This window comes from Anabrus simplex, chromosome 4, assembly GCF_040414725.1.
Source record: "Anabrus simplex isolate iqAnaSimp1 chromosome 4, ASM4041472v1, whole genome shotgun sequence".
Classification (NCBI taxonomy): domain Eukaryota; kingdom Metazoa; phylum Arthropoda; class Insecta; order Orthoptera; family Tettigoniidae; genus Anabrus; species Anabrus simplex.
The window spans coordinates 247,174,250-247,199,597 of NC_090268.1; the positions used below are offsets into that span (position 1 = coordinate 247,174,250).

The following is a 25,348-nucleotide window of genomic DNA, read 5'->3' on the forward strand; positions in this document are numbered from 1 at the left end:
AAATTTCCAACTTATTTGAAATCATTTATGAAAAGACTATGTAAATAACTGATAGGGAATCTGCCACTTGGATGACAGTCCTAAATGCGAATCAGTGGTGACTGATTGACTCATTGATTGATACACCAAATACACTTGCCTCATAGTCCGACTCGTTGGCTGAACAGTCAGCGTACTGGCCTTCGATTCAGAGGGTCCCGGGTTCGATTCCCAGCCGGGTCGGGGATTTTAACCTTAATTCGTTAATTCCTATGGCATGAGGGCTGGGTGTATGTGTTGTCTTCATCATCATTTCATCCTCATCACGACGTGCAGGTCGCCTACGAGCGTCAATAGAAAGACCTGCACCTGGTGAGCTGAACCCGTCCTGGGATATCCCGGCACTACAAGCTATTTGACATTTCATTTTCACTTGCCTCATATGCAGTGGCAGTGTTAGCAATAACAGAAAGGGCATTTTATATGAAAGAACTGAAATGGAAGAAAGTAGCTCTACTTAATGCAACGGTAAAACAGTAGAGGTCTTATACTAGCAGCTTTGGCTCATCCCTTATGCTGTAATTTGGGTTGTCAGTTGAAACAAAATGGATAGTGATTCAGGGACATGCTGTATAGGTCCATTGTCTTACCAAAAATTTCTCTTTCATACCAGTGAAAGAATCATTTGTAAGCTACAAAAAAATAAAGGATGAGAAACATGAAATTTTAGATGTAAGACTTATCTCTAAAGATAAGTTCATGTGTTTGGGATGCACAGACCTGACAAAGCTGGAGCTGACATTGGTGTTGAATTACTTGATAAAATAATCAGCTACGTAGGAAACAACACAGAAAGAAGCGTTATTGTAGCGAGTGATCTCAATTAATCAAATGTTATCTGGGAAGAGAATTTGAATGACGGAAATAATGACCAACAAATGGTGAATGAGTTAATATGGGAAGGACAGCTGAATCAGAAAGTGACAGAGCCAACCAGAGGGAAGAATTTTCTGCATGTAGTGCTGGTAAAACCAGTCGAGCTCTATAGAGAAACTGAAGTGATAGATGGTATTAGTGATCACGAAGCTGTTTTTGTTGCAGTTCAAAATGAAAGTGATAGAATGGTTGTAAAAGAAGTACTGTTAGACAACACCATATGGTTGATAACAGAGGCATGGGGGAATAAAAAAAAACAATTACACTGAAGAAAATGGAAATTTCAACACCCAGAAGGAGTGGTGCTACATTGCTGCAATTGAACATGCAGGACGAGTGTTCGTTTGTGATTCGATGATTACACTTTCAGGTCCCTCTGACCGGAAGTTTGGACAACAATCAATACAGGATGTGCCCACCACGAGCTGCAATACATTGATGAATTTGTCAAGGCATGGAGTCAATTGTGGCCCGTGCTTCCTGCACTGCACGGGTCAGTTGTTCCAGAGTTGTGGGTGGCTGAGGACGGTTGGCCAGTGTCGACCCATCATGTCCCACACATGCTCAATAGGACTGAGGTTCGGGGATCTGGCAGGCCATTCTAAAGTTGTGATGTCGTGGAGAGCTTTTCTGGAGATATGTGCAGTGTGAACCCGGGCATTGCCCTGCTGAAACATCCCATTAGCAATGTTCGCCATCATAGGGACAACCACTGGATTGAGTACCCTATCAACGTACTGTTGAGCAGTCATAGTGCCCTCAACAAGCACTAATTGTGATTTCACATTAAAGCCAATAGCTCCCCAGACCATAATGCTTGGTATTGGCCCTGTGTGCCTCTCGACAATAAGATCTGGGCGGCCCCTCTCCCCGGTACATCGGCGCACACAATTCCGGCGATCACTGCGGGCAAGACAGAAGCACAATTCATCACTAAAGACGACCCTATGCCATTCGTCGACCCACATCGATCCTTCTCGACACCAGGCCAGCCTTACATGTCGCTGTTGTGGGGTCAATGGAATACCTTTTGCAGGGACACGGGCTCGTAAGCCAGCTGTGCGCAGGCGATTACCAACTGTTTGTTGTGTAACGTGGGGTGCCACAGCTGCTCGAATTTGTGCTGCTGTTGCATGGGGTTCCATCCGGGCCATCCAAATGATGCGGCAATCCTCTCTCACAGTTGTCTGTCGCACTGGGCCTGTGCCAGGTCTACGAGTGTGGGTACCTTCATTTCATCACTGCTGCCATACACATTGTACCATAGATGCCTGTCAGCCAACACGTGCAGTGACAGTCCTTAGCGATAATCCAGCCTCACACAGCCCAATTATCCGAGCCCTCTCAAATGGCGACAGTTGTTGATAGCATGCTCTTCTCTGTCGTCGAGGCATGTTTGATGGGGAACACTTCACTGCACAGACTGCAAGTCAACTACGCTACATCAGAGTCCGTACACTAGAGTTGATTCCTCCGCCACCAATCACATGGGGAGACCTGTAGCAACAATCCAATGGGTCTGAAACTTTGATCGTTTACATACCTACATGGCATCGTTCCATATCTTGAAAATTAACACAAACGACCAATGCCTTCATGATGTTGCAATTTCCATTTTCTTAAGTGTATGTTGTATGGAAAACGTAAACAGCCTATGGGATGGGTTTTAAGCAATTGTTGATGAGTGTGAAAACAGGTATGTACTGTTAAAAGTAGTAAAGAATTGTAAGGACCCATCATAAAGTGATTATTTTTTAAAAAATCATTTGCTTTATGGCTCACCAACACAGATAGGTCTTATGGCTACAATGGGATAGGAAAGGCCTAGTTGTGGGATGGGAGCAGCTGCAGCCTTAATTAAAATACAGCCCCCAGTATTTGCCTGGTGTGAAAATGGGAAACTACAGAAAACCATCTTCAGGACTGCCGACTGTGGGATTAGAACCCACTATCTTCTGGGTGCAAGCTCACAGTTTCGAGCCCCAAACCATATGGCCAACTTGCCCAGTAATAAAGAGATTGAGAAAGAGGTGCATATTATAAAGAAACAGAGTTAGGAATAGTTGAAGGAGCAAGAAAAGATTAAAGGAACTTACTAGGAAATCTGCTAAGGATAATGTGCAAACATAATAGGCAGCCGTATGAATTCTAGGGAGCAATGGGAGGATACATATAGGTACTTCAAGACAGAAACAGATTCCAGGAATGACATTCGAGGGATTGTTAATAAACAAGGGGAGTGTAGATGTGAGGACTTACAGAAGGCTGAAATATTCAGTCAGCAGTAAGTAAAGGTAGTTGGATATAAGAATAATGTCCAGGTAAAGGAGGTGACTAATACTGGTGAATTACTGAAATTTACCTATGATAATAAAGACATTTAAAAAAGGCAATGGGTTGGGATGCAGTGCTAAATCTGAAATACTTATTTGATTACTGTTTGCAGGAAGGAGTGATGCCAAATGAATGGAGAGCTGTAATAATAGCCCAGTTTACAAGAGAAAGGATGATTAACACAAAGCGGATAATTACCGGCCAGTCAGCTTGACACGTGTTCTTTATTAACTCTGGGACATTCTTTCATGATTATATCGGACACATTTGCAAAATTACTAATTGATTTGATAGAAGGGAGTTCGGGTTTATGAAAGGTTATTCCAGTGAGGCTCAACTTGTAGGATTCCAGCAAGATATATTAGACATTTTATTCAGGAGGTCAAATGGGCAATATTGCTACTGACCTATCCAAGGCTTTTGATATGGTATATCATGGGAGATTACTGATGAAAATGAGGGCTATTGGACCAGACAAAGAGCGGTTGAATGGGTGACTACATTTCTAGAAAATAGAACTCAAAGAATTAGAGTAGGTGAAGTTTTATCTGATCCTGTAGTGATTAATAGGGGTTACCACAGGGCAGAATTATTGGACCTTTATGTTTTCTTAATATACAGAGTGTATCTAAATAATACCAACAAAAAAATTGCTCTTCGTGTTATATAAAGAATGATGGTGCAATCAGATTGGTGGGGAATATTTTTCTTTTTGAGAAGGGCTGATGACCTAGCTGTTAGGCCCCTTTAAACAACAAACAGCAAGCAACAGCATCTTTTTGAGAAAATGAAATTACTTTGTTACTTCCAGACACATGAATTAAATTGATGAACTCGTCGTATTTGCTATGCCAGAGCACAAATCATTGCCTGCTTCTGTGCTTCATGGAAGACAGGGGAAGTGAGGTGTATGATAGATGGAGACAAGAAATAATGCTCTGTGTGAATACAAGTTTCTTTGTTTGACTCGCAAAGAATATTGTCCTTGTCTCTTACAGGAAAAATCCACAGTTTGTTTATTAAGCAGTCATAATTGCAGACACAGTAATTTAGACACACTTGTCAGTCAAGGAATGCATCCAATCATTTCTCCTCTTGTCTGTCAGTTTCAGTAACTTTCTTTATTATTTAACATGCATGCACATCTGCCACTACATGATCATGCACTCCTTTACTCAAAACATTGTAAAAGGAATGAAATAATGAACGTAAGAAACAATATACACAGTGGTCTGATTGCAGTAAATCTTCAATATTTCTGCCTCCTTCTACGATCTTCCCATAACAAGAAAAGTCCATGGGATTTAAATTGGCCAAACATGGAGGCCATTTAAATGGCCCACCACAGCCTACTCATCTCCTAGGATGATGATCATTTAAGTGCTACGCAACACAGCGAATGAAATGCGACAGAGTTCCATTACAAAATAGCGACATTCACTGCTGAATACTCAGAGAAACATATTCCAATAATCCAGGCAGTGATTCTACAAAGAAACGGTAGCATTCCTCACTGTTGAGGCAAGGAGAAAGGACATATGGCTCAAGTAAATAGTCACCAACAATGCTGGCCCAGATATTGACACTAAACCAATGTTGAAATATGCACCCTACTGTCACATGAGGGATTTCTTCCGCCCTCCTTCACGCAGCCACCTGCCAAGGGACACAAAGTTTGAATAATGAGATTTATTTTGATTAGGGTGCCAGGAATTGTAAATCATTCAGGCTTCTCTTCGGATGCCACTTGATGCGGCATAGGCTAGGTCAAAACCATACCCAATATTTTTAGGGAGGTTCAACCCCACTCACAAAATAAAAAATGACTTGTCAAATTTAAACAGACCATAGGAGTTATCAAAAATTTAACCCATTAGATTAAAATGATTATGAAATCAAGACTTTGGAAAATAAAACAATTGAATTTAACCCATAAAACTGCACTGTCTTTAAAGGTTTCTCTATTAATGTAATTAAAAAATTCAAGTTTACTGAAAAAATAAATAAAAATGTTAATTTGGGGGAGATTTGCTGGTTTTTAATGATTTTAATAAATTGAAATAGACTTTCAACCTATTAGGTCATGTTACGTACATTTAGTACGTGTTGAAGAGATGTCAAGTACAGAACAAAAATGGCCAACCAGACACCAGTGGGATCCGAACCCACAACCTCCCGATTTTGCGTCGGTTGCTCTACCAATTGAGCTATAGTGGCCTAGGCCATCTTTGTTCTGTTGGAAAGGATCCAAGTTACAGGTCTGACACTACTGCCATCACACTGTAGAGTGCGCTTAAGTTGCCCATTGACGCCCAAGTCAATGAATATTGAATTTTCACGACTGCATTGTAATCAAAACAGACTTTCAACCTATTAGGTCGTGTTCCATACATTTAGTACGTGTTGAAGAGATGTTAAGTACAGAACAAAAATGGCCAACCAGACACCAGTGGGATCTGAACCCACAACCTCCCGATTTTGCATCGGTTGCTCTACCAATTGAGCTATGGTGGCCTAGGCCATCTTTGTTCTGTTGGAAAGGATCTAAGCTACAGGTCTGGCACTACTGCCATCACACTGTAGAGTGTGCTTAAGTTGCCCATTGAGGGTCAAGTCAATGAATATTGAATTTTCACTACCGCATTGTAATCAAAACAGACTTTCAACCTATTAGGTCGTTTTACGTACATTTAGTACGTGTTGAAGAGATGTTAAGTACAGAACAAAAATGGCCAACCAGACACCAGTGGGATCCGAACCCACAACCTCCCGATTTCACGTCGGTTGCTCTACCAATTGAGCTATGATGGCCTAGGCCATCTTTGTTCTGTTGGAAAGGATCTAAGCTACAGGTCTGGCACTACTGTCATCACACTGTAGAGTGCACTTAAGTTGCCCATTGAGGGCCAAGTCAATGAATATTGAATTTTCACGACCGCATTGTAATCGAAACAGACTTTCAACCTATTAGGTCGTGTAACGTACATTTAGTACGTGTTGAAGAGATGTTAAGTACAGACCTATGATCTTCCTCAAAATTTTCCTCTCCTTGATTTCCAGTTTCTCCAATTGCCCTTTCCTCTCCATGACTAGTGTCTCTGCTGCATAGAGTGCTTCCGGCTTAATTACTGTGTTAATGCCTTATTTTGGTGTTCCAAGAGAGGGCTTTCTTATTGTATGTGTTTTTGGTTTTCTGGAAAGCTAGTTCCATTTTGGTCCTTCTCGCTTCCATTGCTTTCCCTTCAAGGTTGTTCCATTCAATCCATTCCCATACATACTTGAAACTCTTCACCACCTCTATTTCTTGAGCTCCTACTTTAATTCTCTTAGGAGTGTCAAGTATATTCGTCATGACATTTGTCTTTTCGAAATAAATCTTAAGTCCTATCTTCCCCGCCTGCTCTTGTAATTTGGCAACTTGTTCTTTTGCTTCTTCCCATATTTCTGCGAGCAGCGCCAAGTTGTCAGCAAATGCCAAACACTTAATTGTGATTCCTTTGTTTTTTGTTCCAAGTCTTATTCCCCCTCTCATTCTTGTATTCCATTCCCTTACGATTTTTTCAAGTTCACAGTTGAACAACAGTGGGGAGAGACCATCCCTTTGCCTGACCCCTAGTCTGACCTCAAAAGGTTCTGATAGTTCGCCCATGAATCTGACTTTAGAGAACGTATTTGTGAGCATCTCCTTGATGATGTTTAAAAGTTTTCCCATCTAAGCCAAACTCCTCCAAAATATTGAACAACGACTCTCTGTCTATGGAATCGTAAGCTTTTTGGAAGTCTACAAAGCTCACTATATACAGTTTTGCCCTCTGCTTCTGGTATGCTAAAATGTTTCTGAGGTTTAAGATCTGTTCAGGGCAAGATCTTCCTTTCCTAAACCCTGCCTGATACTCCCCAAGTTGGCAGTCCAGTTGAGGATCAGCTCTTTGCAGTAATGCTCTGGACATGTCACATCCACCAGTGAAATGCCTCTGTAGTTGTTGGGATCCAATTTTGAACCTTTTTTGTTATGAGGCTGTATCAGGGCCATTTTCCATTCGTCTGGAATAACCTCATTCTTCCATATCTCTTCAAAACGTTTTTGGAGTGAGACAATTGCACATTTGCTTGTATACTTCCATAATTCAGCTGTTAACTGATTTTCCCCCAATGCCTTGAAATTTTCCATATGAGTTAGTATTGCCTGGATCTCGCTTATAGATGGGGGTTTAGAGTCAGGGTTGGGGATGACTTTGGTCCACTATCGAACGCCATCTTTTGGCATGGTTCTTCACAATTTAGAAGTTCCTTGAAATATTCTGCTAGTATCTTACAATTACCTCTATTACTATACTCCATGTTTCCTTTTTTTGTCCTGAAGTTGGAGAGTTGGGGGAGGACGGGGTCCTATCTGTTTAGCTTCTTCCTGAAGATCCAATAATAGTTTCTTATGTTGTCCTTAACAAAGTCCTTATTTATCTTCCTGAGTAGTTGGTCTCTTTGTTCCTTCTTAACTTTCTTGATCCCCTTGGACACCATCTTCCTAGTTTCCACAAAGTGTTGCCAAGCACTCTCGTCCTTTTTGGTTTGCCAGATGTGCCAAGCCTTCTTCCACAAATCAAGTAGCCTATCACACTCTTCATTCCACCATTTGTGCTTCGTCTTGGTAACAGGCACAAGCTGCTCTACCTTGGTTATAACACTCTTCTCCATCTGCTTCCAGTCCTGACCTCCTAGGTCACTGGTTAACTTGCCCCATTCCTCCTTGCTCTCCTTTATTATTTCCGGACATATCTCTTTCATGCAAGGTCGTTTTCCTCTGAAAGATACTCTTGGGGATGTTCTTCAGTTTCACTTTAGATAAGTAGTGGTCCAAGTAGAGGTTGACCCCCCTGAGAACCCTAACATTTTGGATTTCCTTATGAACTTTCTGCTTTATCGCAACATGATCTAACTGGAATTCTCCCAAGAGAGGGTTAGGTGATATCCATGTCTTCTTGGCAATTTCTTTAAGCTTGTTGATTTCAAGTCCAAATTGTGCACCTGGCATAATTTGATGAGCCTGACACCATTTTGGTTGGTACTGTTATGTGCTGGGTAACACCCCACTGTATGCCTGAACCATTTCTCTCTCCCCACTTGGGCGTTAAAATCCCCTAGAAGGATGACGTTATGTTTATCGGGTATCTTCTGGATTGTGTCATCTAGTTTATCCCAGAATAGTTCCACCTTCTCCTTATTCCTTTTGCTGTCAATATTTATAGGGGCATGAACATTCACAATTGTACTTTGTTGGTCGACTTAAACGTGACTGTGGATAGTCTTTCAGATGTAGACTTAAAGCTTATAATGGAGTCTAATACTTTCTTGTCGATTATGAAACCTGTTCTGAGATAGGGAACATTTTTCATAACTCTTGCCTCCGTCTTCCCCTTAAGTACCCTGAATCCTCCCATTTCAAAGCTGTCCTCATCCAAAAACCTGGTACAGCCGTTATGATGTTTGTTTGTTTGTTTGTTTGTTTGTTTGTTTGTTTGTTTGTTTGCTTCTTTGTTTGTTTGTTTGTTTGTTTGTTTGTTTGTTTGTTTGTTTGTTTGTTAATGGTTTTAGTTTATTGGGGTATGAAGATGAGTTGATTTTAAACTTATTTTATGCAACAATAGGCTATACATATGTTACGAATAAGACAGCATCTATTTTATTACTCCATTTAATTTAAGGATGACCCAATAAATGCAAACACACACACACACACACACACACACACATATACACACACAACTCTGTTCAGTTATTAACTTCCACCCTTACTAATTGCTGTCTATTTACAAGTCTCCATTCCTTACACACAGCAGGGAGTCCCAGCTCCTTTGAATTACCTGAGAGTGTTTTAATACTATTCACAAGCTCGCCTTACATTCACTTCTGAAAGTCTAGTCACCCTACATAGCAACTACGTGCAAACAGCTAGGATTAAACACAGGCTACTGGCCACACAACACACGATGACTGTTTCTTAGTTCGACTCCAGAGACAGTCCAGTAATTTGCACAGTCAAACACAGCGAACAAATAAACAGCAACAGCTTAACAATGTTAAACAACAGGACATTACTCCTCACAACAACGATTATTAATGCAGTTCCAATTACACTCACAATAGCGCTCTAATTGCTGACTCATGATGATCCTCAGTCCACAGAAGCACACACACACACAGAGTCTTCTGTCCCTTATGCCGTCTTCAGTCCAGCTACTCACTCAAAACTCCGACGTACCAACAACAACCACAACTCCTCGTTTAGACCTCAGTAGGATACTAGGGACAGCCAACACCATTGTTGCCCTCAGCCCAGCTACCAAACCCCAACACACAGAGTCTCATACTCACTCTTAACGCTGAGTCTCACAGTGACTCTAACACTGACTCCACCACGGAGTCCAACACTGACCGACCGTCCGTGGCTAGACTCCCTTTTTATAGCTCAGGTGATGTGTACCAGAATAATTATTGTAGATAAATGAGGTAATCCACCTAATCAATACAATTTAAAATTAGTATTTCAATTTATTTTAATCACAGTACTAGTTTTGGCCTATTGATATTTGATCATCATCAGTCATAAGGTCTTAAAACATTTAAAAACCTAATTGGTCATACATATAATAAAAATTGATAGCATAATAATTGAAAATAGTTGTGATCTAATATTCAATATACACTCAAATTATTCACTGTCTTGAGGATGTAACACAACACTTGAAAATTCTTATGATCTGTTGATATACTTCAATAAATATAAATCACTGTCTTGAAGATCTATAAATAATTTGTTGAAAACTTGTATAAAATGAAAAGCAATTGGTGAGAAATGAAGATAAATTAGATTAAATTAGGTAGGAACTCATCCTCATAGATGTGCAGGTCATCTATAGGGCATCATTTTGAAAGATATGCACCATGCCTCTCCGGAGGCCATACACCATTAGTAGTATGCAACCAGCCTCTACTAACACTGATCAGAAGGATTGTAGAAGATGCCCACGTTCGAAGAATGAAGGCATCAGCAAAAGAAATGGAAGGTCAATGAAGGGATTGAGAAGGAAAGACTTTCTAGGCCTTGCAAAACGTAATAACATCAGGGTCGAAAGAGAACAAGTGTTGATCAGATGTGGTCAGATAGAAAAGATGAAAGTGAGGGGCTTGATACAAGTAAACGGAAGCAATGCTAGACCCAGCTATGGGACCTGTGCTTACCAACCCACCGTGGGTGTATTCTACCATCGCCATCCACAGAGTATTTTACTGCTCCTATAGCTTTTGTTTCTAGAGCGCAAACACCCACCCACCCTCTGCTAAAAAATCCTACTCCCCTCTCCCCCCAAAATATTCCTAGGTATGGCCATGGACTACGTGCACATCAGCCATTTCTTCGTTGGTGTTCTGAAACAGAACCATTCTCGCCAGTGTGAGCAGTGTGTTCGGAATGTTGTTGTTGGGGACGGCGTTGACGAAGCACCGAAAACAGTCGATGAGGAATATAAAAGTGCATTAGAAATTATAAACATTCTAAAAAAGGACAATGAGACTCTTAAAGTTGAAAATCAAGAATTAAAAGAAAGACTGCGATCGCTAGAATTTGGGACTGACCATTCTTCGAGTGATATACCGGTACAAGTAACAAACTCGAGCACGTGGTGTCAAGTAGTTCGTGGATGGCCGGCTAAGAAGAAATCTACAACTGAATTTCCGGAAATAAACATTACAAATAGGATTTCTGCCCTAAATAATTTAATGCTTGAAGAAAGTGATCGCGCGCGTGAAACCAAATCATCGCGATCCGTTGCCGTGCCGAGTTTAAAATTTAGGCCTAGAATTCAGATTCAAGACCCAGTTAGGTCTAAATCAGCGAAGGTAGCTGTGTTTGGTGATAGCCAAGGAAGGGGAATTGCGGGAGTGATTAACGACGAGAATATAGCAGCAACAGGAGAAATATATCCAGGAGCTTCTATCAGCAGTGTTGTGGAAAACGTAGAAGCAGCAACTAGGAACTTCAGGAGCGGCGATGCAGTGCTTATCATCGGTGGGACGAACGACGTAGCTCGCGACGACGCCAAGAATGTAAGATCACAACTTAAACATACACTAGGGAAGCTGACCCACACTAACGTTTTTGTAGTAAACGTGCATGATTTGAGTAGAGACTCGTGTGTGAACATTGAAGTGGACAAGGTCAATACAAATATTGTTAAAATTTGTAAACATTTTCGGAATACTCAGGTTATTGAATGCAGCAGTTTTGAGAGATACTGTTATACAAAACATGGCCTCCATCTAAACAATTCAGGTAAACGAAAGATAGCAAATATTGTTCTAGATTTTATTAATCTTAAGATATGTACTGTAAAACAGGCAACTCCCTTGAGTTATAATACTGACCAGGAAAACTAGTAGAAAGAGCCAGCTGTACTTCAAGCTGGTTCAGTCAACTAGAAAAAGAAACTCAGGATAGTAAGGAATTTCAAGTTACCCAATTGCAACAGTCAAGTTTTAGGGAGGAAGGGGGTCTGAGATTGCTCTTGGTAAACTGTCAAAGTGTAGTAAATAAACAATTAAAATTCGGTACATTGATGGAATCTTATGAGACTGATGTGGTGATAGGAGTGGAATCGTGGTTGAAAGAAGGGGTGGGTAATAGAGAAGTATTTCCAGAAGGGTACACAGTCTATCGTAGAGACCGAGGAGATAAAAAGGGAGGGGGGGGGGTGTTTATTCTGGTGAAGGAAACTTACTGTTCACATGAATGGTTTACCGATGAAAGGGATGAAATATTAGGGATAAAATTAGTTTGTGATAATATGAAGGAGGTGGGAATTATAGGAACATACAGGCCTGGAAGAGAGGAAAGAGACATGGAAATCTTTGAAAAAATAATAGATTATACTCATAAAAACAATAATAATGATATGGTAATAATTGGGGGAGATCTAAATTTGCCTGAAGTTGAATGGAAAGGAGCTGCAAGTGAAGCCCATGAACAGAAACTGGCAAATAAGTTAATTTGGGAGGGAGGATTTACACAAGTAGTACAAGAACCGACTCGTCTCAATAACTTACTAGATGTATTCTTGGTTAAACCATGGGAAATTGTTGATAAAACTGAGGTAATTGAAGGAATAGGAGACCATAAGGCTGTAATAATGGATGTAGGACTCGTACCAAAAAGGCTTAATAAGAGGGTTACACAAGACAAGAAATTGTACAGAAAAACTAAAGTTGATGAATTTGGGACTTACCTTAAATCACAATTCAGTTGTTGGATAAGTGAAGGGAGTAACGTGGATACACTTTGGGCTAAATTTAAAGGAATTATTTGGGAAGGAGAGAAGAGATTTGTACCTGTTAAGAAGGGTAAAATGACCTCAGACCCTGTTTATAATACAAGGGAAATAAGAAAATTAAAAAGAAAATGTAGAATAGTAAACAGGAAAATCAAAGAGGGTAGGGAGAGTAGAGAAACTAGAAAACAGCTAATGAGGGAACTGAATAGAGTGAAAAAGGAAGCAAAAGAGAATTATATGAATGACCACAAAGGGAAATGGAAAAAGCTGTATTCATATATCAGGAATCAAAAAGGAAAAGGAGTCCAAATTCCTACGATGGTGGGAGAAGGGGGTGAACACTATTTAACAGATACTGAGAAAGCAAACCTATTTAGTAGGGAATTTAGAGATTCAGTAGATGATTGTCAAGAGTTGGAAACCGAAACAGAAGATAGAGAGGGAGAGAGACAGAGGGAAACAAGAAGCTTCTCATTCACAAACGAAGATATTTTCAGAGAAATCCAACTGCTTCAGCAAGGAAAAGCTGCAGGAAGTGATCAAATTACTGGGGAGGTGATAAAGACAATGGGGTGGTACATAGTGCCTTATTTAAAATTTCTCTTTGACTATGTCATAAATAATAGTGTAATACCAAAGGAATGGAAGGAATCTATAATAATACCAATTTATAAAGGAAAGGGTGATAAAAGGAAACCAGAGAACTACAGACCAATCAGCCTGACCAGTATAGTTTGTAAAATTCTGGAGAGTTTAATATCGAAGTACATCAGAGGGATATGTGATGATAAAAATTGGTTCATGAGGAGCCAGTATGGATTTAGAAAGAAATTTTCTTGTGAGGCACAACTGGTGGGATTTCAGCAGGACATATCAGATCAGTTGGATTCAGGAGGTCAGTTAGATTGCATAGCCATAGATCTTTCCAAAGCCTTTGATAGAGTGGAACATGGAATATTATTAAAGAAATTGGAGGGAATAGGATTGGACGTAAGGGTTACACGTTGGATAAAAGCATTTCTAAATTCAAGGGTTCAGAAAGTCAAAGTAGGAAATAATGTATCTCAGGAAGAGAAAGTTTGGAAGGGAATTGCACAGGGTAGTATAATCGGTCCATTACTTTTCTTAATATACGCAAATGATTTAGGGAACAATATAACATCAAAAATAAGATTGTATGCAGATGACATAATTGTTTATAGAGAAATAAACAACATTGAGGATTGTTCAGAATTACAAAGGGACCTTGAAAGTATCCAACAATGGGTTGAAGAAAATAATATGAAGGTTAATGGAGGCAAATCAACTGTTACAACTTTTACAAACAGGAGCTTTAAAACTGAATTTGAATATACTTTGGATGAGGTAGTTATCCCAAAAGATGGCAAGTGCAAATACTTAGGTGAGAGATTTGAAAGTAATTTGCACTGGAAGGGTCATATTGATGACATTGTTGGGAAAGCATACAGATCATTACATGTCATAATGAGGCTACTTAAAGGATGCAACAAAGAATTAAAAGAAAAAAGTTACTTGAGTATGGTTCGTCCATTATTGGAATATGCAAACAGTGTTTGGGATCCTCACCAAGAATACCTAATAAAAGAAATAGATAGTGTGCAGAGGAAAGCAGCAAGATTTGTAACAGGGGATTTCAGGAGAAAGAGTAGTGTATCAGAAATGTTAAAGGAACTTGGGTGGGAAACTTTAAGTAAGAGAAGGGAGAAAACTAGACTTACAGGATTATATAGAGCCTATACAGGAGAAGAAGCATGGGGAGATATCCGTGAGAGGCTTCAGTTGGAAAATAATTATATCGGCAGGACTGACCACAAATATAAAATTAGAAGGAATTTTAGCAGAAGCGATTGGGGTAAATTTTCATTCATTGGGAAGGGTGTGAAGGAGTGGAACAGTTTACCAGGGGTAGTGTTTGATCCTTTTCCAAAATCTGTACAGATATTCAAGAAGAGAATAAACAGCAACAGAGAAAATAAATGAAGTGATAGAGGGCATTCGACCGGTGCAGGTTATTGTAAATAAAAAAATGTGTGTGAATAAATTAATTCCATCCTCTGGTCTAAGGAGTTTGGACAGCCAAAGTAGGGGACTGCCTGTAGGGGTGAAGTACAGTGGGGACTTCGAGGGCCCTGGGACCGCTACGGTAGCTGTGAAGGCCCTTCAGGAACTCTGAAAAGTGGTGGCAAAAGGGGCTCTGGTTAAGACGCAGCAGGTCGTTATGCTACTTAGGATCCAGAACGGGTAAAAAAAAATAGTAAATAAATAAATGCAATGTAAATATTAATGTTATACCAGTTTTATAGTATCATTTGAAGCAATTCCACATACTGTATATCAGTTGACTATATTTGCAAGTAGTACAGGAGATATTATAATTAGAATTTTGTAAACAATATAAATTTATTAAGGATGAGCTGTGTGTTTAATAGAAAACATTGTTAGCGTAAATTGTATAATATTGTATTATAGGAAAAATTTTCTTCTCTTGTTAATTTAATATTTAGTGCTTGACAATAATGTATTTTAGTGTACCATTTGCCACCGAGGTAGACACCTCATTTGCAAATAAAGAGATTTTGATTTGATTTGATTCGATTTGATTTGATTTTGAATTTATACTGAAAAATCAGTAGCTAATATGGACAAAATAAAATCACTGTATGCTGCCTACTGGGGGTGGGAAGTGCATTTGCACCGAGCATTATCTCTGTGTCTGTTTATCATATACCCCACTTTCCCTCATTTCCCTTCCCTTCTCTGAAGCATAGCAGCAGACAGCGATTTGTGCTCTGGCATAGCAAATATCGCAAGTTCGACAATTTGAATTGTGCTCCTGGAAGTAACAAATTAACCTAATTTTCTCCGCCAATCTGATTGCGCCATCATTCTTTACATAATATGAAGAGCATCCCTTAATTCCTTTTTGTCAGTATAATTAAGTTACACTCTGTATGAATGATATGAGTAAAGAACTGGTATCACAGATAAGGCTATTTGCAGATGATGTTATACTGTACAGAGTAGTAAATGAGTTACACAATTGTGAGTAACTACAAAAAGACCTAGACAGTGTTGTGAGATGGACTGCAAACAACAGTACGAGGCAAACGGAATGAAAAATCAGATTGTAAGTTGCACCAAAGGAAAAGTCCTCTCAGTTTTCATTACTGTGTTGATGGGGTGATAGTACCTCATGGGGATCATTCTTAGTACCGTACCTAAGTGTTAATATAAGGAATGGTATTCATTGGGGTGATCACATTAATGAGGTTGCTCTGAAAACTGTAGATGTAGTTAGTGGGACATAAAGTAAATAACATTTTTTTAAATTTATTTTTTAGAATTTGCTTTACATCACACCAACACAGATAGGTCTTATGGTGACGATGGGATAGGGAAGGGCTAAGAGTGGAAAGGAAGTGGCTGTAGCCTTAATTAGGGTACAGCCCCAGCATCTGCCTGGTGCAAAAAATGGGAAATCACAGAAAACCATCTTCAGGGCTGCCGACAGTGGGAGTTCAAACCCACTATCTCCCGGATTCAAGCTCACAGCTGCGTGCCCCTTACCACATGGCCAACTTGCCCGGTAAATAACATTATTTAATGAGGTTGTAAAGAAAGTTACAGATCTCTTCATATGGTTATGAGGTTGTAGTAAGGATGTAAGGGAGAGGGTATATAAGTTTCTGGTTAAACCCTAATTAGAGTATGGTTCCAATGTATGGGACCCTCACCAGCACTACTTGATACAAGAACTGGAAAAGATCTAGAGGAAAGCAGCATGATTTCTTCTTGGTGCTTTCCAACAAAAGAGTAGTATTACAAAAATTTTGAGCTGGGAAGACTTGGGAGAGAGACGAGCTGTTTGACCAAAAAGTGGTATGTTCCAACCTATCAGTGGAGAGATGATGTAGAATGACATTAGTAGACGAATAAGCTTGAGCAGGGTTTTTAAAAGTAAAGTTGGAATTCGAGAGGACAAATTAGGGCAAATATTCCTGTATAGGATAAATAGATATAGATAAAGAACACTCCAAATACCTAAGAGTTCATAATGAAAATCTGATCACTGAAGATGAGAAGATCAAAGAGACTTGGAGGACTTACTTTGATGAATTGCTAAATGTGAATTGCATGGATTCAGGAAGGGGAAATCAACAACTGATTTAATCTTTACAGTCCGTCAGTTAATGGAAAAATACTACGAACACAACTGAGATTTGTGGTTATCCTTTCTGGATATCAAGAAAGCATTTGATGCAGTGAACAGAGAGAAGGTGTGGGAAACACTGAAGAAAATTGGAATACAGGATGACATGATACACCGGATCAAGAATTTGTATGAAGATACCCGAAGTAAAGTCAAAACACCTGTAGGAATGACTGAAACCTTTGATATAAAATCTGTGTTAAGACAGGGTGGTGTTCTGTCTCCTCTTCTTTTCATCACTGTGATGAACGAGATTCAGAGAAAAGTTCACCAAACCATTGGAGGTAAGAAAATGAAAGTTATCTTGTTCGCGGATGATATATGCTTGTGGGGAGACTCTATAAAGAGGATCTTCAAGGACAAATAAACTCCTGGACAGAAGCTGCTAAAGAATATGGACTCGTCTTCAGCCAAGAGAAAAGTGAGGTTATGGTCATGAAGAGATACGGACAACCAATGGGACACATTGAAATGGAGGGGAAACAGCTACAGATGAACCATCAATTCAAATATCTTGGAAGTGTTATCTCGGATACTGGTTCTATAGACAAGTAAATTTCTCACAGAATTCAGGCAGGTAGCAACTTTTACAAAATAGTTAAAGACATAATATGGAACAAGAAAATACCAACAAAATGTAAGAGAGTCATATATGAAACCTATTACGTACCAATCCTGACCTATGGTTGCGAAACATGGACCATGAGAAATAAAGATGTTAGTAGAATCCAGGCAGCAGAAATGAAATTTGTCCGTTGCATGATCAGTAAAACACGGAGGGACAGAGTCTGTAATGAGGAAACCCGCAAGCAAACTTAAGTTGTAAGTCTGCAGGACAAAATAACAGTGCAGCGACTGAGATGGTATGGACATATGCGACGCATGGGTGATAAGAGATTTCCAAAAAAAATGTATGATCTAAAACTTGAAGACAAAAGACCAAGAGGGCGACCAAGACTCAGGTACAAGGACATGGTGAAGATTGACATTCAACAGAGAGGACATACTTTGGAAAGCATCGAAGAAGGAGAGAAGTTCAGAGACCGCAACTGGTGGAGAAGCCACGTTCACCGACCCATCGCTTAAGATGGAACGACATGGGATATGTATGTATATATGTATTCATATTTAGGATGAGGAATAAGGGATTAAAATCATTTATAAAGGGAAGTGTTCAATAAATTTCCAAGTTCTCTGAAGATATTTAAGAAGAGGCTAGGTAAACAACTGATAGAGAATCTGCCACCACGGCACCAGTCCTAAAATCAGATCATTGACCGACCGACCGACTGACTCTATTCTGAGTGTCTTCATTGGTAGTGTCGGCATCTCTTTTGCAATAGCACATAGATTCCCCTACAAAGTTGGCATTTGGTTCGAACCCCACCTTTAGCATTCCTGAAGGTGGTTTTCTGTGGTCTCCCATTTGAACCCCAGGTAAATGCTGGGACTGCACCTTCAAGGAAAAAGGAAAAAACAGTTGCCTGCACACCTTTTTTAGCTTATGCTGGCTAAACCATTAAAGATACATCTAAACTATGAGGGTAAGAATTGTTTATCATAAAACATTCTACAAAAATGTTCACAACAACAAATATATATCTTTAACACATAGACCACTATTAGTGTTTTTATATTACCATAAAGATTTAAATGAAGCAAGTAAAAGAAAAAATGGTCATCTGAGTGCCTTTTTAGCTTACACAGGCTAAACCATTAAGCATAGCTCTATACTATGAGTGTGAGAATTGTTCAGCATAGTAAGTTCCACAAAAATGTACACAACAGCATATATCTATCTTTAAGACATAAACCACTGTAATTGTTTTGATGTTACAGTTTGCAGTAAAGAGCTGTCAAATTTAAAAACATACTTTTAAAATTAATTAGTTAATCCTTATCAAAATAAATTGTTTATTCCCCTCAAGTATCTAATGAAGATTAAGATGTAATTTACAGAACGTTCTCTTCGTCTTTACTTTTGGAGATATCATCGTTTTCATTTCTGGCACAGTCTCCATTTCTGAAATATGGAAATATAATTGACCTGCTTCAGAACGATTAGTAGATCGCGAGCCAGCGTGTGAGCTATCGGCAACTTCGGCCAGCATTTGTTAAATATGCTACAATACAATAATTAACAGTTTTCTAGTGATTTTTCATTATCTCTATAAAATCTATGATAATCCATCCCGGCAAGACAGAAAGCAAATACGGGTCATAATACATTGTATTAAAAAAATGTGTGTATCATTTAACAATGAAACCAACAACAAAGGGATTCTCAAATGTCACAGGGCAGAGAAAGAATGACTTCACAAAGACAAAGGGAGTCATCTTTCTCCAAATTCTCTACCCAGGTTTAAGTATATTACGCAGTATACACAGCAGTTGATAGTGAAGAAGCTGTTCATTACCCTACAAAATTTTTAAATTCTTTCCATCCTTCCGGCTTGCCATCACACAAGCTGATTTTGAAAAGTAGGGCTGCCTATTTATTATATTGTTATGTAATCTATATCTGCCGAAGTTATTCATGGGATGCAATTGGTAGTTGACATTTTGAAAAACTTTGATTGAAGCTACTAATTTAACTGGCTGTGACACAGAAAAAGTGATCTTAATACCAACAATCCCTCTGATTCGTTCAAATTTTCCTTTTGATTTCAAACGAGTCCAATTCCCACGAAGAGTCTGTCTTGGCATGACAATAAACAAAGCATAGTATCAGACACTTAACGTGCCTGGAGTTGTTCTCAGTGGAGAATTTTTTTCTTGTGGACAGCTTTAGGTATTCCTTTCACATATTACATCAAAACAAAATCTTTTTGTGTTTGTTACTGGAGGAAAGAAAACTAATGTTGTATATAGGGAAATCTTATAAGTCCTTGGTTAAAAGTTTTTTTTTTGCAAGTTGCTTTACATCATGGACACAGATAGGTCTTATGGCGACAGTGGGATAGGAAAGGGCTAGGAGTGTGAAGGAAATGGCCAGTTACAGCCCCCTAGCATTTGCCTGGTATGAAAATGGGAAACCATGGAAAACCAATTTCAGGGCTGCCAACAGTGGGGTTCGAACCCACTATCTCCCTAATGCAAACTCAAAACTGCTTGCCCCTAACAGCATGGTCAACTTGCTTGGCAGTTAAAAGTAAGCTACCGCCTTAAATTCATAACTATTACTGTACGAGGCCAAGGCAGGTAGCTAGTTGTATACTATACAGGTTCCAGGAGCTGTATAAGATACCACACTCTCTATACTGCATTATTTCTCTTTATCTAAAAAACCCATTTTATGTACAGTAGTTACTATTTTACTATATTATCAGTCCACCCATCTTTGCACAGGGTAGGCAATGCTTTATAGAAACAATAGGTCCGCCACTCTTTAAGAAATTGTGAGGAAAGGAAAATCCAACTTCTTTTGTCTAACTTTAAATCTTGGTCTCAGGCTATATTAGTAACAAATCCAAAAGTACAGTATTTTATAGCTGAAAAATAGTATAATTTAGGGAGATATTAACTATTGAATCTCCAAGAAGCTAGCGGCTTCTTTGGCCAGGAGCAAAGTGCCGCATAAAGTATCCCATCACGTTGTCAACAGTCAACATGAAGTATCATATGACAGCGGTAAGCATTGTAAATATCTTACCTCAGGTGTGTTGTGGGTTGATGCTACACACTTTATAGTCATTTTGCTCCCTTGTAGCTCCCATCTCCTAATAAGAAGTCACGTTTTATACTTTACATCATCTGCAATGATGGGAGCTATCTACATGCCAAATTTCAAATTTGTAGGATGTTGTGAAGTATGCTACATATTTCAAACAGATTCACATGTATAAATTTCTATTTTAAAATATAAATGAAATGAATTGTCTGTTACAGGAAGCTGAACCTGCAACTCTAGAGGGCCGACTGTGGGAGATAAAGCTGCTCAACAATCCATCACAGTTTGTTGAAAATACTGTGGAGGGCTTGCATAGAGTACTGTTTAGTCCACAGTACATTTTTCTAGGACAAGAAGATTCTTGCCTACAGGCATTAACTACGAATTTTACACCTGAGGAAGCTTGTCAGATTGGAGCTGCCTCCAAACGATATTATACCAGTGGATTAGGATTTGGTCTCCAAAGGCAGTCCCAGTACAAAGAACTCATTGATTATAAGTAAGAGACAAAACAAACTTATATTAACGATAAAATAATAGAAACAAGGATATTGACAGCACCGGGTGAGTTGACCATGCGGTTAGGGGCGTGCAGCTGTGAACTCGCATCCGGGAGATAGTGGGTTCGAACCCCACTCTCGGCAGCCCCGAAGATGGTTTTCCGTGGTTTCCCATTTTCACACCAGGTAAATGTTGGGGCTGTACCTTAATAAAGGCCACGACTGCTCCTAGGCCTTTCCTTTCCCATCGTCACCGTAAGACCTATCTCTGTCGGTGCAACGTAAAGCAAATTCTAAAGATACTGACAATAGAAAGTGTCCCACTTTTCTGTAAAGTTCACCTCTCGATTGTCTTCATTTATAAAAGTAGTTTTAGTTTCCACAAACCTAGGGTTTATTCAAAAGCTTGTTAAATGAGCATCATTACATGATAAAATTATAACTAAGGGACAGATGTTGACTTAAAAAAATCACTGAAAATGATTGATAAAATGCCCTTGAACATATGTAAAAATCCTATGAAATAAGTAAAGGATGATTTTAAAATATCTGACCAAACTGAACTCTGGTGACTGAGTAACAAATGTTTTACAAGTAATATATTCCTCATCTACTCACTGCTCAGCTGTTCTTTTTACAGAAATAATTATCTCCTAATTTACTTGGGAGTGTATATAAATGTAGACATAATGATTTGCTGGATGTAGTACTTTGCCACGCCCCCACCGAAGAACCTGGGAACACTTGTTATTCTTCACACTCGTTACAGCTTTCAGCTGTTTTTCTCTTAATGTACTGTTGTACAACAGACTTCCTTTACACACTCACTTCACACTGCACAATTTACAAATTGAAACATGTTCATCTGTTCTGAACACGCCTTTCCCTAATTCATTCACTTCCTGAATTACAGTATAAATACACTTTGTGATACCGAGCAAGTGACTGTGCGGTTTGGGTCACAAAGCTATCAGCTTTCATTTGGGAGATAGTGGGTTTTCCATGATTTCCCATTTTCACAGCAGGCAAATGCTGGGTCTGTATCTTAATTAAGGCCCCTTTCCTATCCCGTCATCGCCATAAAACCTGTCTGTGCCTGTACAGCGTAAAGCAAATTGTAAACACTTTGTGATGGTTTCACTTCTACTTGGGAGGAGAATTCTGTCCTGAAGTGGAAAGTTATATAAATGTTGTTTCCATTTGTTCTTGGGCTTGTGGTACGTGGGGCCGTAGAGGCTGGTGCATTGTGCTTGAGGAAAGTTAGGAAATACCTTCTTCTAATTATCAGAGTTCTGTATTATGTTCTGCCCATATCTTCGAAACACAAGACTCACAGGTATAAATCCTTTCCTTACCCTTTCTTCGTCAAAAACAACTGTTGTCAGTTGCTTGGTCATGAAAGATATTTAGCAAATTTAACCATGCATAAGAAACAATGGAGGACATTTCCTGAAGATGGGCATGTGGCCCTATGTGCCCTTTATCTGGTAATCATTTTCAAAGAACCACTATGTTCCAAAGAATAAGCACACCAAATTTTGTTATGATATTACAGCTCTAACCTGTGCAGTATGAATAAAAGTTGGCACACTTGGGTTTGACTACTCTTTGACATAATATTTACAGCTTTTGTTTTCATTGTGTTGTGATGTTGCTGTGAAGTGTGTTGGTTCATTATTTTTATCGAGGTGTGTGAATAGTGCTGACAGTCATGGAACAAGACAATCATCCTAAAAAGAGACATAAAAGATATAGCCATGATAATTCAAAACGTGAACTTGCTAAAAGAAGAAAGTGCAGTGGAAAAACTTACACTTGTACTTCTGGCACTGAGGTTAACGACAAGGAATTTTGTTTAGTTACCAAATGTTGCAAAGAGAACTGTTTTAGTAACTTTGATTCTGCATATCGGTTGGAGTTGCAAATCTGCATATCTGCATATCTGGCTAAGTGCATGACAAAACCAAAGAATCACAAGAAGTTTATATTGTTCTAAATTGTAATCAAACAAAAAAGAAAATATGGTAAAATTTTGACAACAGATGCCCACTTTCATGCATTTACAGCAGGCAACCTACATTACAGAGAGCTCAAGGATGTTCTATTAATGGCAGCCCTCAATAGTCTTAAGATTAAATCATACCTTTAATGCATGGCCACACTTAGCCTCCCACTCTTTATATTTTATTGATCTGATTCAGCAGCCATTCCACGCGACACAAGCCATTATTATGCATAGAAAACATCTCGCCTATATTTTGATAATCCTGAACTAGGAGTGAAGGATCTATATAACTCCTTCAGAGAGTACTATAAAGAGAAGACTACAAGAGAGTTGAAAATGTCTAATGTACATTTTTTAAAACCTCAAATCACATTTTAACTATGGTTTTAAAGGACCCAAGACTGACATTTGAGATTATTGCTCGGAGTGTAAAGGAAAGTTAGCACAGGACTCACTAAATGAATGCAGAGTCCAATTAGAAATTCACAAAAGGAGAGGCAAAGACTGGCACTTCCTTTTTTGTACTAAACTATCCAGTTCCTCAAACAAATGTGAATAGCCAGTTTTATAAATGTTTGCTATGGTTATGGCTGTATTCATGTTTTCAGTGATAACTCTTCATACTTTTATTGTTTCATGGAGACCCAGGCAAAAAAGAATGCAGATTCAGTAGCGTCATTTTTGTTTAATTGTCTGAAAACTTTACAGAAATTTCCTGGTGTTAAAAATGTTGTACTGTTATCAGACGCAGCTGGTGGACAGAATAGAAACTCCACATTACTCAAATTTTGTTCTTGTTCCAAAGTTCATGGAATTGTAATCATACATTTGTATCCAGTTTGTGGCAACTCATTTTGTCAGCACGGCAGGAACTTTGGAATTGTACACTCAAATATTTCAAAAAAGGAAACTATTGGGACAGCAAAGCGATTGTTACATCCAGACAGAACCCATCTAGTTTTCAATTTTGAAACATCTCTCACCCCATTTTTTCTGGAATCTCCATCTTAAAATACAACTTCAGTTTGATGCAATGTGTGATTTAAACCGGATGTGTCCAAGAACTATTATCCAGTGTTCACTCCGTTTCAATTTATGAAGAGAATGAATGAAGAGCAGTTACTATGTTTACAACCAGAGACTGTTCTTTTTCCAGATATCAGTGAATCAAAACTAAAAGATGTGAGTAGTTTGTGTAAGTATCTGGATAAAGAAAGTGGTGATTGGATCGAATAGATGATTAATGAAAAGGACTGTTTGTACTGGACTTGGCCTATAATGAGATTTAAATATAATATTTCCATTCAGGTTCAGGCTTAAATATTTCAAAAACATTCTTCTGTTATGTACTATCCTGCTTTTTTTTTATTTGAGTATTTATTTTTCATTCACAAGAAAATGTAAATGCATTGTTTCAGGAAAAAAGGCATAGGCCCTAAATCACAACATTTTAATGTAATTTATTTCAATTTTTTATCCAAATGTTGTGTTAAAATACAATGATACTTGTATATTTTGTACAGAAATATTTCTAAAGGACCATTACAGAATAAAGGGCACATAACACATCATTTGTGATTTGTAATTCAATCAATCACTACTGATCTGCATTTAGGGCAGATTCCCTAAACACAAAACATTCCATGAACCTCAACAGGACTGTGTTTGTGATCTCTGCAACCTGCCATTTGACAGATATCATATTACCAGCGGTAAAGGAAAAAGAACAAACTCATTCATCTCCTATTGTAAGATGTGATGTTCTTTCATTATGCACACTTGTGTGCAATTCTTAAATTAAATTTGTATAGTGCAGTTTAGAATTATAATGTAATTATTGTATTATATAGTGTCTTGCTTGCTAAATTGGTATTTCAGCTTAACTTAATGGCAGTTTTCATTTGCATTACAGCATATTATGTTTAAAATATTTTTAAAAATATATGTATGCATTTAATGTTGTCAGGCAATTCTTGTGTAGTCCTTTTGATATTTCAATGCTTAATGGCAGTTTTATTTTCTGTTACTGCATAGTGATGCAAGTGCGATAACACTGATATAACTTGAAAACAATATTCTTTAACACGTGGGTAAATAATGCAAGTATCAAGCTCAAATTATTATTATTATTATTATTATTATTATTATTATTATTATTATTATTATTATTATTATTATTATTATTATTATTATTATTTTACGATTATGATTATTATTATAACTTGTGAGGTATGGCTATGAAGTGTTTACATACACTTATTAGTATTAGTATCATTATTATTTATAATCACATTGTTTGTGAGGTTATGTCATGAAACATGTGCTGTGCTATGTGTGTGTGTGTGTGTGTGTGTGTGTGTGTGTGTGTGT

General features: G+C 38.5%; 1 protein-coding gene and 2 non-coding genes across 3 annotated transcripts in view; 1 reads left to right on the forward strand and 2 right to left on the reverse strand.

Annotated features, from left to right (window-relative positions):
- Window positions 1–20,976, forward strand: part of LOC136872244 (glutamate receptor ionotropic, kainate glr-3-like) — a 121,029-nt gene extending 100,053 nt beyond the window's left edge. The window contains exon 6 of the mRNA XM_068227383.1: window positions 20,692–20,976. Coding sequence (XP_068083484.1) covers window positions 20,692–20,976 — 285 coding nt within the window. The remainder of the gene's footprint in view (window positions 1–20,691) is intronic.
- Window positions 5,394–5,467, reverse strand: TRNAL-CAA (transfer RNA leucine (anticodon CAA)). The gene has a single exon. It is a non-coding gene; the product is annotated as a tRNA-Leu (tRNA).
- Window positions 5,691–5,764, reverse strand: TRNAL-CAA (transfer RNA leucine (anticodon CAA)). The gene has a single exon. It is a non-coding gene; the product is annotated as a tRNA-Leu (tRNA).
- Window positions 20,977–25,348: the final 4,372 nt, after the last annotated feature.